The following is a 13,645-nucleotide window of genomic DNA, read 5'->3' on the forward strand; positions in this document are numbered from 1 at the left end:
AAACACTTCAAAGAGAATCATAAACACAGTCCTTTGTGCTTTCGATGCACATTCTGTTTCTAAGGCTTAAGCCTGAATTCTCTTGGAATTGTAAATTTCTTCCCCAAAAAGACAGGATACAGAACACTTTTTTTTCCAATCATTACTAAGTCTGTAGCAACTAAGGGAAAAATTGGAAAAATCTGAGAGAAATCCAGAAGGCAATCAAAGAAGGAATCAAAAGGTATTAAAAATTCATTGCTAAATTACACATACGCCTTCCCCCCAGATAGTTCACTCTTAATAGAACAATGCCTCTGTGGGGAATTGGGGTGGGTGGGTGAGGAGGCCGGAGAACTGAGAGCACCAACCTTCAGTGAACACATTCAAGATAATAAAAATACATGAGCCAAGGGTTTTAAGCCACTGTGGGCTAAAAAGTGACTTTTTCCCCCCTTTTTCCCAAATTTCCAAAGCTAAACATAGCAGTCCCAAAACTCAGTGTCTGCGTACAGAATCTGAATTATTGGGTGCTGTGGCTGTTTACCTGCCTCCAATCTCTGCTTATCCTCAGCCACTCAGCACTGTACCCATCAAAAAGGGGAGAAGGGAATTTTAATTTTAATTTAAATCCATGGGCCATCTCACACCCGATCCCAAATTACTATAATATATTCCTGCTCCTGTATCACAAGTGCAGGCTCATGTGAGCAAATATAATTTGGTATATACATTAAAACTAAAGGGGGATATACATAAGTATGTATGCATACATATCTATATAAGTTGGTGACTTCATCAATATGGACAAAAAATATTAATATTTATAGTCTTTCTTCCTCATACCTCCCAAAATCTTTCATCCTAAACGAAAGTTTAAAATGAGCCCAGCACAGTCAATGTGTATTTCGGTATAAGAAAAGGCGGCCTTGTTTCTCTGTTCAGTTACGAAGATTTCAATCTAAAGCGCTGTGATGATAGCTTCATTAATCTCTCCAAAAACAAACAAGCGGCTCCGCAGCTCAGCCCTTCCCCGCAGCTGAGTAAGCCGCAGGGAGGAGGGCTCGACCCGCCAGCGCGGGCAGGCTCGGGGCAGGAGCTTTTCCAGAAGGTTAACGCAGGCCGAGCTGCAAGGGAAGAGGTATGACTCATCTTGAAAAGAAACTATTGTAACTGACTCGTAAAAGATAGCCCTCACATTCTTAAGTACCTTTCTCTCTTAAAACTTTAACAACAAGAAACGGGGAACGGTATTAAATAAAACACCTACTCATTTCCACATCTCCTGCTCTCTCCTGTGCCAAATCAGAACATAAATGGGTAAAACGAAATGCAGCCTGTGGCTTACATAGCATAATTATATGTTGTATTTTACACTGCTTCGAAACGGATACATTAAAATAATCCAGTCTTGGCTCCTGCCCACTAAAGTCAATAAGGGTTAGCAAGGCCAACGGCCACAGAAAGGCGGTGCTACCCCCGCGGAGGAACTGTCAAGACAGGAAACGCAACTCAAAACATTCCAAGCCATCAGCGTCTCGAAAAGAAAAGAGCAATGAAGAAAGCAGGAAGACATTTCTCTCCAGCGCAGAAATCATCAGTACTCCTGCAAATGTTTACTCTGGAAGCTCTTCTAGAATATTTCCATTGGATTATACCAAATTGAGCTTTTTTTTCTAAGGTCAAAAGGAAATGAATAAATGTCATCAATTTAAAGGACACCCCACCTAGCATTCTCTTCTGTATCGCTGCGAGGTTGATAGTGTTAAAGCATTTCATAGGTAAAATAAATGTCAGTTTTGCAGAGCGCGATAGCAGACCCTGCGAGACACCGGCCTATCCGCTGCATCTCCGGCCACAGCACGACTCCCTCACCTCACAGGAGACTTCGGCTTTTCAGATTTCTCTTTACCCAGAAAGCAAAGCTTGTCCAGTTTCTTTCAAATGGAAACTCTCTCTTATCCTGAGAAGTCTGCTCATAATACGGTAATCTTGACTGTGGGCGGTGAGCTGATTTTTAAAAATAAAATACAAATATTTGAATAGTGTGACGGTGGTATAATGCCTTCCCAAATAGAGAGCAAAGGAGAGGAAAGGTTAGGCTAAATTCCTGGGTTAGAAAAAGCGTTCTGTTGCTCTGGGGTTAACTCAGGAGGCAATATTCAAGGAAAATGTGATATTTTATCAGAATGTCATTCAAATCGAAGGTTGAACATTTACATCACAAGAGCGTGCTCAGGGTAAAGCCATCCTCAGGGAGGGGAAGGCGAGAGTAAACAGCGCGATGCAGACGGAGCCGGGGATGGGAAAGCGCGGAGAGGCTGGGGAGCCTCCCAGACAGCTGACTCAACTTTTTGAAACAGGCGACCGGTTATGACATGTGAAGCAATTACTGTTAATGGCAGAAATGCGGTTTCAAAGCTCATTTTCCATTCTTCTCTATCCTACCTGAGACCACACCTTCCAGCCGCAAAGTAAAAAAAAAAAAAAGGGGGCACAAAGACAGAGAGAAATTACAACGCCAGTCTCTTCGCTGACACAAGGGCTGTCAGAGGTTGCGTTACTCATAAGCAGAGGGGAAAAGTAATGTACATATTGCCTGGGGTTTTTTGTTTTATTTTCGTGCCAAAAGAGATCGATGCCATGTTGCGGAACAGACAAAAGACATTAATTAGAGAAGTCTTTCCACAACACACACGTGATTTTAAGATTCCAAAAAAAAACACACCAAAAGCATAAAGATAAAGAAGAATCATTTGTCTAAAAGGATAGTAATTTTGAGTAATATATTCCCTGGAAGCAACGTGAGCACATTTAGAAATGCCGTTTAGATTAGTCTAATTCTATAGGATCCAAATGTGCGCCAAACTCTGCACTTTTTATGTTAAATTGCTGTTGAATTTGTTAACCCACAACTGATTTCCTGTGTTATGGAATCTTGGAGATTACAGCTAACTTGGAGCAACAGGGATAATTCTTGACAGTTAATGGTACATTTGTATGCATTTTCCTGAAAGGCTAGCATTTGGGGGCCTCGAACTGGTAGCTCAACATTGCCCCCTACTGCTTGCAACTGAAAAATATGAGATGGGCTTGGTGCAAAGTCGGCATTGAACCGGCTTGTGCCAAGTACACAAATACCAGATGGTCCTGCACAAACAGAACCACGGAAGCACGGACTTTTCCAAGGATCATTCTCTTCTGTCTCCTCCAACCGCAAAAATAAATTATTATGAATTTGTTCAAAGTCATTAAAAAAAGGCTTGAAGCAATGCTTAGATTTAATTTAGAAGTACCATCCCTTTTATCTTGGCCCAAACCTTCGCTCTGCTGATAATGATCATCCTGAGGCTTGCTGCAGACACTGAGGCCATTCATTTCACTGGGAACACTCAGTAATGCCACACCGATGGCAGGCAAGCACGCTCTGGAGAAGTCCCAGGATTGCTCTTCCTTTTCAGTATTTTTTTACACGAGCGTTAGAAAATAAATAGAAGATATTCCATCTCATGTGCCATCGCCACCAAATATTAAAAAAACACACGTTATAACTAAATCTCTTAAATGAATTCACAATGAACATCACTGGCAAGCTCACAATACCAAAGATTTCACTTTTTAAAAAAGCAAAAAATGACAAAAGCAACTGAAAAACATTTTTAACAAAATTAGCGAGTTCCTCCCGTATTCGTCTGCCAATTCTAATTCAGAGTTGTCAAATTACAATTCCCAAGTCAAGCTGACATCTCAGAGTCAAGGTTCAGCAAGTAAAGAAGTTCAAACTCACGTAAATGGACAAAACCAAAATGAAGGGAAAAAAAAGGCCTGAAATTGAAGCTGCCTTTATATATCCATCCCATAAAAACGAGTGCACACCACACGGGCTAATTTGAGGAACAGGACAAAAGGGGGAGACGTAGGCATGGACTTTTCATTACCTCCAACTCGGGTTTACGATACTCAGCTTTGCACTGATTCATTTCTTTGGAGAACCCCATTCCTGCGATACTCAGCCCTCCACAAGGGTTACAGCGTTCTTCCCTCAGACATACGTCCATGAAATGCATGGTTTAAAGATTTGAGGAGGCGTCTGGAAAGCAGGGACTTCTGGATTCTCACCCAGACTTTCCAACCGGGCCCCTCCAGGGCTGTGACTTGCTAGTTTCATTATTATAAAATGGAGGTTAGCAATAGCAGCCCGTTTTTGCAGATGAGTTCATTGTTTCCAGCACATTTCAAAGTCTATGCAGTGACGCTATCTCAAGAGTTCAGCAGGCTTTTATCACTCCCCCCCTGCACTCCAAATTCAACTGTCTGGAGGCGCAGTGGTGAGGTGCTGGAGGGTGTGACCCTGGAGCTGGCCTCCGGGAGTTCAAACCCCAGCTCCCCACTTAGAGTCAATGACCCTGAGAAAGTGATGTGGACCCTTTTGGGCTTCGGTCCCCTCGTTTGTAAAAGGGGAAAATAACACCTACTTTATAGAGTTGTCCTACAAGTTAAATAAGTTATGTATAGAGCATTTAGAACAGTGTCTGGTACATAGTAAGTATCATGTAAGTATTTGCTATTATTACTATTAGTTAAATGAAGACTTTATTCAAGCCCTCGTGTGGCCTCTATGCCTTCCAGCTACATTTCCTGCCACGCCCCCTGAATTTCTTGTCTCACTCGACTCCCCCACTTCTGATCTTGGTTATATAGTTCCTGGAGCCTAAATTCTTCTCCAAGTGCCCCATCTGACCCTACTCTGCCCCATCCAAGGTCCCCAAGAGCCACACCTATGGTTCTACAACAGTGCCGGCTCCAGTGGTCTGAACTGAATACTCTCCGCTCCCAACTGCGATTTTCAGACATCTCTGTGACAGGGTCCCCTTTAAGCTAATGTGGCACCTGGCGGTATCCGCGTCTCCCTCCTCATTCAACCGGGGCAGTGGCGGGGGCACAAGCTACAGAGCAGGACTGCCTGAGTTTCTGGCTTGCGATGCCACTTACTGGGGGATCTTGGGTGAGGCACTCTTTTCTCTATGCCTCAGTTTTCACATCAATAAATTAAGGCTCATGCCCTGGCCAGTGCTGCTCAATGGGAAAAGTGTCAGCCTGCACAGCGAAGGGCCGTGGGTTCGAATCCCAGTCAAGGGCATGTACCAGAGTTGCAGGTTGGATCCCCAGCCCTGGTCAGGGTGCGTGTGGGAGGCAACCAATGGATGTGTCTCTATCACATCAATGTTTTCCCCTCTCTCCCCTCCTTCCTCTCTCCCTCCCTTCCAATCTCTCTAAAATCAATGAAAAAAAATATCCTCAGGTGAGGATTAACAGAAATAAATAAATTATTTAATTAATAAGGCTCCTCACAGTTTCTGGGGCTCACAGGACTGTGGAAAGAAGTCTGAAAGTTAATAGAGGGAAACCCCTTAGAATAATGCTGGTACATATAAAGATACAGATAAATTTCAGGTACCATTGTTACAGTGCTCTCTCCTCGCTGTTCTTTCCTAGGGTGTCTAACACAGCGCCTCTTATGTAGGAAATGCTCAAAAAATGTTCATTCAACTGAACGGAGGTCAGACTGACAAAATCCCGGCTGCTCCATTACCTTACCAAAAGCGATCAACTCGCTAATTCAGAAGAGTCCCGTGTGTATTCACCTGCGCACACGAGGCGCGGAGAACCGACCCGCACCCCCCCGGACACCGGCGCGGGCCGTACTTACCACACCTTCCATCCGGCGCCACATGTCCTCCAGCTGCGCCATGGGCTCGCGCCACCAGTCAGTGCACTTCCTGTAGCGAGTGCCTTGGAACCAGAACTGTCTCAGCCACTCGAACTCCACCTGCGGACGCAAAGACCGGGGAGGTGACAATGCCCTCGTGGTGCCCGGGCAACGGCAGCACGTGGGCATCAGCGCTCCCTCAGCAGCTTCACAGCCAGAGGATGAGAACGGAGAGGAAAGCTCAGCCTAACCAGTTCCCAGAGTAACCTGCAGTCTCCAGAGCACTTCTGCAAAGCCAGGGAAAGAGTCGCCTCAGTGCTCAGCGAGGTGACCCAGCTCGGGCCGGGGAGGGACTTGCAGCCACATTTATCAGTCCGACGCCGGGCAGCTGTAAGTCATCCAACGGCAAGTACCGAGACCTAAAGTATACAGCAGCCTGCACTGTGTGTGACGGGACAGATATAACCCAACAAAGTATGTTTTTATTAGATATCTTTACTAGAGATTAGCATCAAGAGCAAAATACACATATTAGGAGATACTGATTTTAAGTTTCTTAGATTTAAAATAAAGAATTTATCTGTAGGCCGGGAGGAGCTGGTGATAGATGTCCACCCACCAACCACACATCTAACAACACAAAGTTAATTACGGAGGTGCACACACATTAACCCTGCAGAGCCAACCAAGTCGTCGCTCCTCAACTTAGGGCAAATGACAACAGGTACAAAGAACAGCAGAAACACTAACAGCATCTTTTCTTTCCTCTGACCCTACTGTGGCAACTAATAACCACAGAGGTTTGCAGTGAGGACTAAGTGGGTTAATAACAAGCAGCTTACTATGTGCCAGGCACTTGCTAGGTGCTAAGAACAGGAAGTGGGCAAGGCCACAAGGTCCAGAACTTACTGCCCAACCCCTCTCAGGAGGCCGACCAGAAAAGTCCAACGCCAAGGACTTACTCCCAACAGAGTTCTATTCTTGAGTGAAAGTACTGCCCGTGAGATACAATCTTGGTGGGCATCAGATCCACTGGCATGCATTTTATTCCAGTCCATGACCCGACCTTTCCATTTCAATGTTGTGAGCAAAAATATTACAGGATTGTAATCAAATGCCACCCTCACGAGTTCCTCCATTGCCAAGAGAAGTAGTTGGCTCCTTTCTTCAAATTAATTGAGGGAGGGGAAAAAAATCCTAGCTTCTTGATTCAGAGTTTGGATTACAAAAAAACAGCTGGGTTGTCTCTCTGCCCTACCCTACCCTAATCTCTGGGGGTGAAAAAGGAGGGCTGTGGGGTGGACACTGCACAAAATCCAAAGGGTAAGGACCCAAAATAGAGCGGAAGCCTTCTTACGTCAGGGCTAAAAGAAATCACTCTAACCATGCTGACGGACCGATAAAGTTCTAGCCAAGGCCCGAGAAGGATCTTCATCCCTTCCCCAGAGTCTAGTCCTTCTGGGAGGCTCACAGCTACCAGAGCAGAAATAAGAGACAAGCCATCAGGAGGGGAGCTGCTGATGGTGGCCAAGGAACCCTCCACGGGCGATGCTGATCCCCAGAGATGTGAGCAGCAGGGAGACCACGACCAGGAGCTCTCTAGAGGCTCTCTCAGAGTTCATGATGCTCATAAGCCTAACTCCCAGACTTCCGTCTTGCACTTACGGAAGTTCACTAGAGTGCCCACAGGTATCAGAAGGCATGCTGACAACCAAGGGCCCTTGAAAGGACCTCTGAGTCATCACAGAAAAATGAAAGTATGTTCACAATGGTGTCAGTTTCATAGCTATGACCCAAAACCCATCTCTATAACCTTTTTAACTAACTCACACCTGCCTTCTCCACAGAATAGCCAAAAAGATCGATCGAGAAGAGTTTTGTTCTAGAAACGTCTAGAAGAGTCTGAAGGAGAGGAAGAAACAGAATCCACCCACCCACCTGAACCTTCTAGGTCATTGGCCACTTAGACGTGAGGAAAGCGAAGCTGATGAGATTCTGAAACCATATTTCTGAGCTACTGCACCACCATACAGTTATAAATCATCTCCATTACTCTTACAGGTAAGGAAACATCGCCTATTTTTTCTTCCGCCAAGTTCGTGTGGGTTCTTGACTAGATCCCAGGTCAACTCATGGAGTTCCTTCATGAAATGTGTGAACATGGCCAGTGGGGTCCATAGCTCATTGTAATCACTGAGAAACACCTCGGACCAGGGAGAGATGCTAAGGTGCCGTCTACAAAGGGCCACCCTAGGAGGGCCCTTCCACAACAGCTCTGATCAGAACCGGATGAGAACCGAAGGATGTCACTGAAGAACACCTGCTCCTAGGGGACGCTGGCCAGGTAAAGAGACTAGATTCCACAGTTTACATTTTCAAGAAGAAAGACCAACTATTCACGAACACAGAGAAAGGTTCTGCTTATAACAAAAATCTTTTCTAAGCATCTTAAGTTGGAAAAAAAATGTATCTTCTTGTGGATTCGGTTCCAATCCCAAAGTTCCCAAATTGCTTAGTTAGAAACCATCTAAGACAAGGAAGACAAGCCACTTCTAAAGCCACACAGCCTAAAGGCCTGCAGTACATAAAACCAAGGACTTCGCCCTATCATTAGTCCAGCAAAGGCACATGGCCTTTAAGACAGGGCAAAGCAAACAACGAGGGCCCGGGGTAACTATTATGGACAATCATGCTTTCATAACAGGTCACAGCAGCGACTAAGCCCGAGAGCGCCTGATCTCAGGCCAACTTGGACGGCACAAGAACTGTGTCTGACGATGTGCCCTGACATGTGGATTTAATTCTTAAGTAAAGAGATGGCCTTGAAGAATCAAAGATTGGGGGATGGAGAAGACTGGAATGCATGCTATCTGGAGTCAGGTTTTCTCTCTCCATTCAATGGTAGGCGGCCTCAAAGGACTAAGTTTCCTGATATATCGCTGCCTCACATTGCTAACACATACGGTGTCAAAAGCAGCCAGCCACTTTCTGAAGAAGACGAGTTCAGATGACACCGTTCTAGAAAAAGAGTGTGATTTTATAGAGCATCCATTCTGCTAGCCCAGCTCCTAAAACTGCAAGGTTTTTAAGAAGGAGGCAAGTACACTTCTAGGTGAGAATTTCTTCACTACAAATATGGAGAAAGACATAACTTTGTTCCCAGGTCAAATTCAGTGAGGTCTCCAGTACGTAAATGCTTATCTTTCCTACAGTTCTAGCCATCAGCAATGTCCCCGGCCAGGACAGGTAGAAGAGAACATGGACACCGACCAGGCACAATGAAGGTTTGGCTTAGCATTAAAAGTGGTTACTGTTTCCCTGAAAGGCAGAATTCCTTTGCCTTTGGGTCTGCAAACTATAGCAATGTTTCACAAACAGTGGGGCCGTTCACAAGATATTAAATATCTTTTTGAAGATATTATATTACAATGTTTCTCCTCTGCTCAAACCCCAGTTCCCACAGGGTAAAAAAGAAAGCACTTGTGTTTCCAGGGACCCTCAAACCTTTAGGGCACCATCTCTGTGATCTCATCTTCTGTAAACTCACAGCCTCACTTCTGCCACTCAAATCAAACTACCCCTTAACTAATTATGAACACAGTCTTTGCACTGGTTGGTGCCTCTACCCGAACGCTGTTCCTCAGATATCCACCAGGCTCACTCCCTTACCTCCTGCAAGTCTCTGCTCAAAGGGCATCTTCTCAGAGAGATGTTCTCTACTTATCTCAATCTCTATTATTGTCACCTCCCTGCACCATGTCTATTTTCTTTAGCAATATATCCTAAACTACCCAGAAGAGTACTTAGCACAGGTTCAGTTATTACGTATTGAACATTCCTGTATTCCAAATTCTCCATCAATCCTTCCAATTATACCAAAAAGAAAGTCTCAGGTTGGTGATGTGATGATCTTCAACAATTTTCTTCTACTTGGTAAACTCTTTTCTCCTTTTAATAGTCCTTTTTTTTTTTAGGTATAATTTACCCACCATAAAATTCACCCATTCTATGTACAGAATTCAATGACTTTTAGAAAATTTATGAAGTTTGCCCTAATTACCCTTCTTAATGTAAAGAACGAAGACTTTAGGTTTAGAGCCTTCTCCCCACAAGAATTTAATAACACTGCTCTGTTTTCATGGCTATATTTTTCTGGTTACTTTTTCTTTTGGCTGATGATGCTGGCTTTCCACTTGCAGTGGTAATATAAAGCTTCCTTCTTAAAGAAATGTACTTATGTAAAAATGAGTTGATTTAAAGAATGTGTTAAACAGATTAAAAAAAATCTGTAATCCAAAGATAAAGAAAAATTAAAAAGGTACTAATGAGAACAGTAAAGTTTGCAAAACTGACTCATGGGATCCAGACCTGCAGGTCTCACATACTGCAAAATTGGTACTAATAAACAAAAAGCAAGACACTTACACTTGCTTCTAGGATCCACCCTCAATTCCCATCAGATCTGTTGGGAGACTGTTCTTCATGGGTCTCTTGTGTTTCTGCATTGTAAGCAAGGAACTGTCCTTTGTTTCAAACTCTCACTGCAGTGAGAGTTTATATAGTGATGTTTATAAAGTGAACAGCTTTGGACGGTATAGTTTCTCCCTCCAGAGCAAAGGGCAGGTTTGCTAACAGACTTAGATGATAAAGACAGTGCCTTGATTTGAAGCAAAGAACAAGCATGCTTACTGCCTATTATAAAAGATTCGGGTTCCCTTAGCTCAGGTTCCTCTCCTATAATGCAACCCCTCCACCTGCACATGCTATCTGGCCCACTTTGCATTGCACTGTAGGAATAGAGGTTTGGAAAACTGGCACAGAAATGCTGTTACTCTAGCGACTGCTACTGTTGTAAGTAATAAAAACTGTCCTTTGTCTCTGGGAGTCACATGTCTTACACTCATATGAAACTATGGCAAATTAACTTGTAAGTTTGCAAGTAGGATATGATCTCAGATCCCCTTCACAGTTCTTCAAAACTCTCACCTCGTTGTGGATTTCTTCTCCTTGTTTCAAAACTGCAGGCTCCAAGGACTTCAGAGAGACTTCACCGCTGTCTGCCTCCTCACGGATGTTCTGCAGAGCCAACTGGCAGCGCTGTAAGATATAATCCAAGGTCCCCGTCGAGCACTGCAGAAAAAAACAGAAATCCAGATTATAAGCAAGTTCCAAATTTGCCATGCCTCTTCCTAGAACTGTTCACATTTGTCCCCATAACGTACATTCACCTGTCACCTTCACAGCTCAGCCTATACTCCTTAAGAATTACTATAGTGGACTGCCCACTGGGCTCTGTGCTACCAGCTTGGCCTCACCTGGGCCACTCATCTTGTTGGTTTTCTTTTATTATATAAGCCTCATATCTCTAACTAAAATGTAGGCTCCCTCAGGCTAATACCCTATTATTTATATGTAGAATATATATATGAATAGAACTGAGTTCTAAATGTAAAAATAACTAATTAACCAAGAAGTCAAGGACACTGACTTTACCTCAAGTGCCCTGCACTTAACACTGGGAAAGAAAGGTAACCAGAGTATAGGACTGTTTCAAAAATACACAAAATAGAACAGTCATGGCAGAAAAAAAAAAAAAAAAAAAATGAAGTTATAAACACAGGGCAAATAACTCACTTTCCTTTTCTGCAATCGCAGTCCTTGGGGGAACTGATTCTTCAAGTAATGGGGACTACGTGGCTGATGCCCTCAAGGTCCGTTCAGAGGCATGACTTAGAACCTGGGTATCACAAGGGCACAGATAACTAGCTCATCCCTCTCTGGTCTGTGGGACCAAAACAGGTCAAATGGACAAACTCCTGCTTTGAATGATCCCATGTCAGAAAAGGAGAGGACGCAGACGGCCTGTGCATCCGCTTATTTAGATAATGACATGATTTCCTAGAATGATAAACAGTGAGCTATAAATACCCTTGAGGCTCAATGTGGAAAATGCATTCCCTAAAGGATTTTTATTTTAATATTTGTCATTTAAATTGATCCCTTAGAAAGGCTAACCTCCTAGCACAAAAATTCTTTGCACAGTTACTGCCATTTTGTACAGTGTGATATGGAAAAAGCCTGGGAAAAAAAAGTTTATGTGCCAAAAACAGAAGCTTGACTAATATGTATTTTAGTAAGAGGATCTCCAAGTGCCAGGAACATAAGGGAGGCAGCTCCAAACTGCTACCAAGAAAAAACAAAAAACTGGAGTTGAACTCTACCTGTGCAAAACTGGACGAACTACTGTCTTCCCCTGATGTCTTAGATCCCTGTGTCTATTAATGGGAATGTCATCCCCAAATCACCCACACTTGACACCCAGAGTCATCCAAAAGCCTGGCACATGGAAACCATCTAATAAACCGTTCGTTCGTTCATTCATTCATTCATTCATTCATTCTAACACTGCTCCCGCCACTTTAGTCGGTCAGGTGCAAAATCGGACACTATGTCTCCTACATTAATCATGGGAATTTTTCTTTTTCCCTTTGCTGCTATCTTAGTTCAGATCCTGATAGGTTTAATTGATGTCTCTATCATATTTCTCTTCCTAAAGATATCTCCAATATGTCACTAGTAAGATAAATAATCAATATCCCACCTGCCAACCAACTTAAATTCAATCTCCCAATATAATATTCAAGATCTTTCACACTCTGGTCTCATTCAGGATCAGCCTCACCTGCTAACCATGGTATCAGGTTCAAGTGCAGCCACTCAGTACTCCCCAGGTATCTCCACCCCATCCCAGTCACGAGATTCCCACCTGAGTCCTCACCCATTAGCTCTCCTCAACTGTCCTAAAATCCCCTCATTCCTACATGTTGAAGTCTTACCTGTCACCTCACCCATGAAGCCTGATGCTGTGTGCTACGTTCTATTCTGCACTATACCCACTCAGACTGTAAGCAGCTTGAAGATTCTGAATGTGTCAACCATCCCTCTTCACAGCATTATTTACAATAGCCAAGATATGGAAGCAACCTAAGCGTCCATCAACAGACAATTGGATAAAGAGGATATGGTACATACAGTCAATGGAATAGTACTCGGCCATAAAAAAGGAATGAAATCTTGCCATTTGCCACAACACGGATGGACCTGAAGGGTATTATGCTAAGTGAAATAAGTCAGAGAAAGACGAATGCCATATGATTTCACTTATTTGTGGAAGCTAAAACACAAAATAAATGAACAAACAAAACAGAAACAGACTCATCTATCTATACAGAGAACAGGCTGATGGTTGCCAGAGGGGAGGCTGGGTGAAAATGGGGAAGAGATTAATAAGTACAAACTGGCAGTTACAAAATAGTCACAGATGTAAAGAACAGCACAGGGAATACAGTCAGTAATATTGTAACAACTATGTGCGGTACCAGGTGGGTACTACTTATCAGGGGGATCACTTCATAAATTATATAGATGTCTAACACTATACTGTACATCTAAAACTAATATAATATTGAGTGTCAACTATAATTGAAAAATAAAAAAAATTTAAAGATATGAATACATTGAACACAGGAAAGTGCAACAAAAGTTTTCAGAAGGAATGAACTGAAATTACTTCCCTTCTTCTGAACAGTAATTTCAATCAACAGCAACTCTTACAGTCCAGACCCACTCCACTGATGACTCAGTGTCTCTTGCTTTATTATTTACCCTCTGATGTATAAATGGAGACAGAACAGCATCCCACACAAAGAGCTGGGGTTGTTCCTGTCTGCCATTGGCTTTTCATCAGGATAAATGGGAAGAGAGTAGGAGTCGCCACAGTAACGGGAGCAGTAGCTTGATAGTGACAGCAGCGGCTGACGTGTTCTGAGTGCATGCGCTGCACCAGCCCATTCTGAAAGCCTTGCAGGTATTAACTCATTTAAGCCTCACATGAACTAGGCACGGTGCTCGTCCTCATCAAATCTATCTCCCCAAACTCTGTCTTCATCATTTTGT

General features: G+C 43.4%; 1 protein-coding gene across 1 annotated transcript in view; it reads right to left on the reverse strand.

The window, feature by feature from the left end:
• Positions 1 to 13,645, reverse strand: part of FTO (FTO alpha-ketoglutarate dependent dioxygenase) — a 317,340-nt gene that overhangs the window by 172,663 nt on the left and 131,032 nt on the right. The window contains exons 6-7 of the mRNA XM_081118969.1: positions 10,676 to 10,819; positions 5,690 to 5,809 (exon numbers count right to left, since the gene is read on the reverse strand). Coding sequence (XP_080975095.1) covers positions 5,690 to 5,809; positions 10,676 to 10,819 — 264 coding nt within the window. The remainder of the gene's footprint in view (positions 1 to 5,689; positions 5,810 to 10,675; positions 10,820 to 13,645) is intronic.

The sequence above is a fragment of the Miniopterus schreibersii genome, assembly GCF_964146895.1.
Source record: "Miniopterus schreibersii genome assembly, chromosome: 18".
NCBI classification, from domain to species: Eukaryota; Metazoa; Chordata; class Mammalia; order Chiroptera; family Miniopteridae; genus Miniopterus; species Miniopterus schreibersii.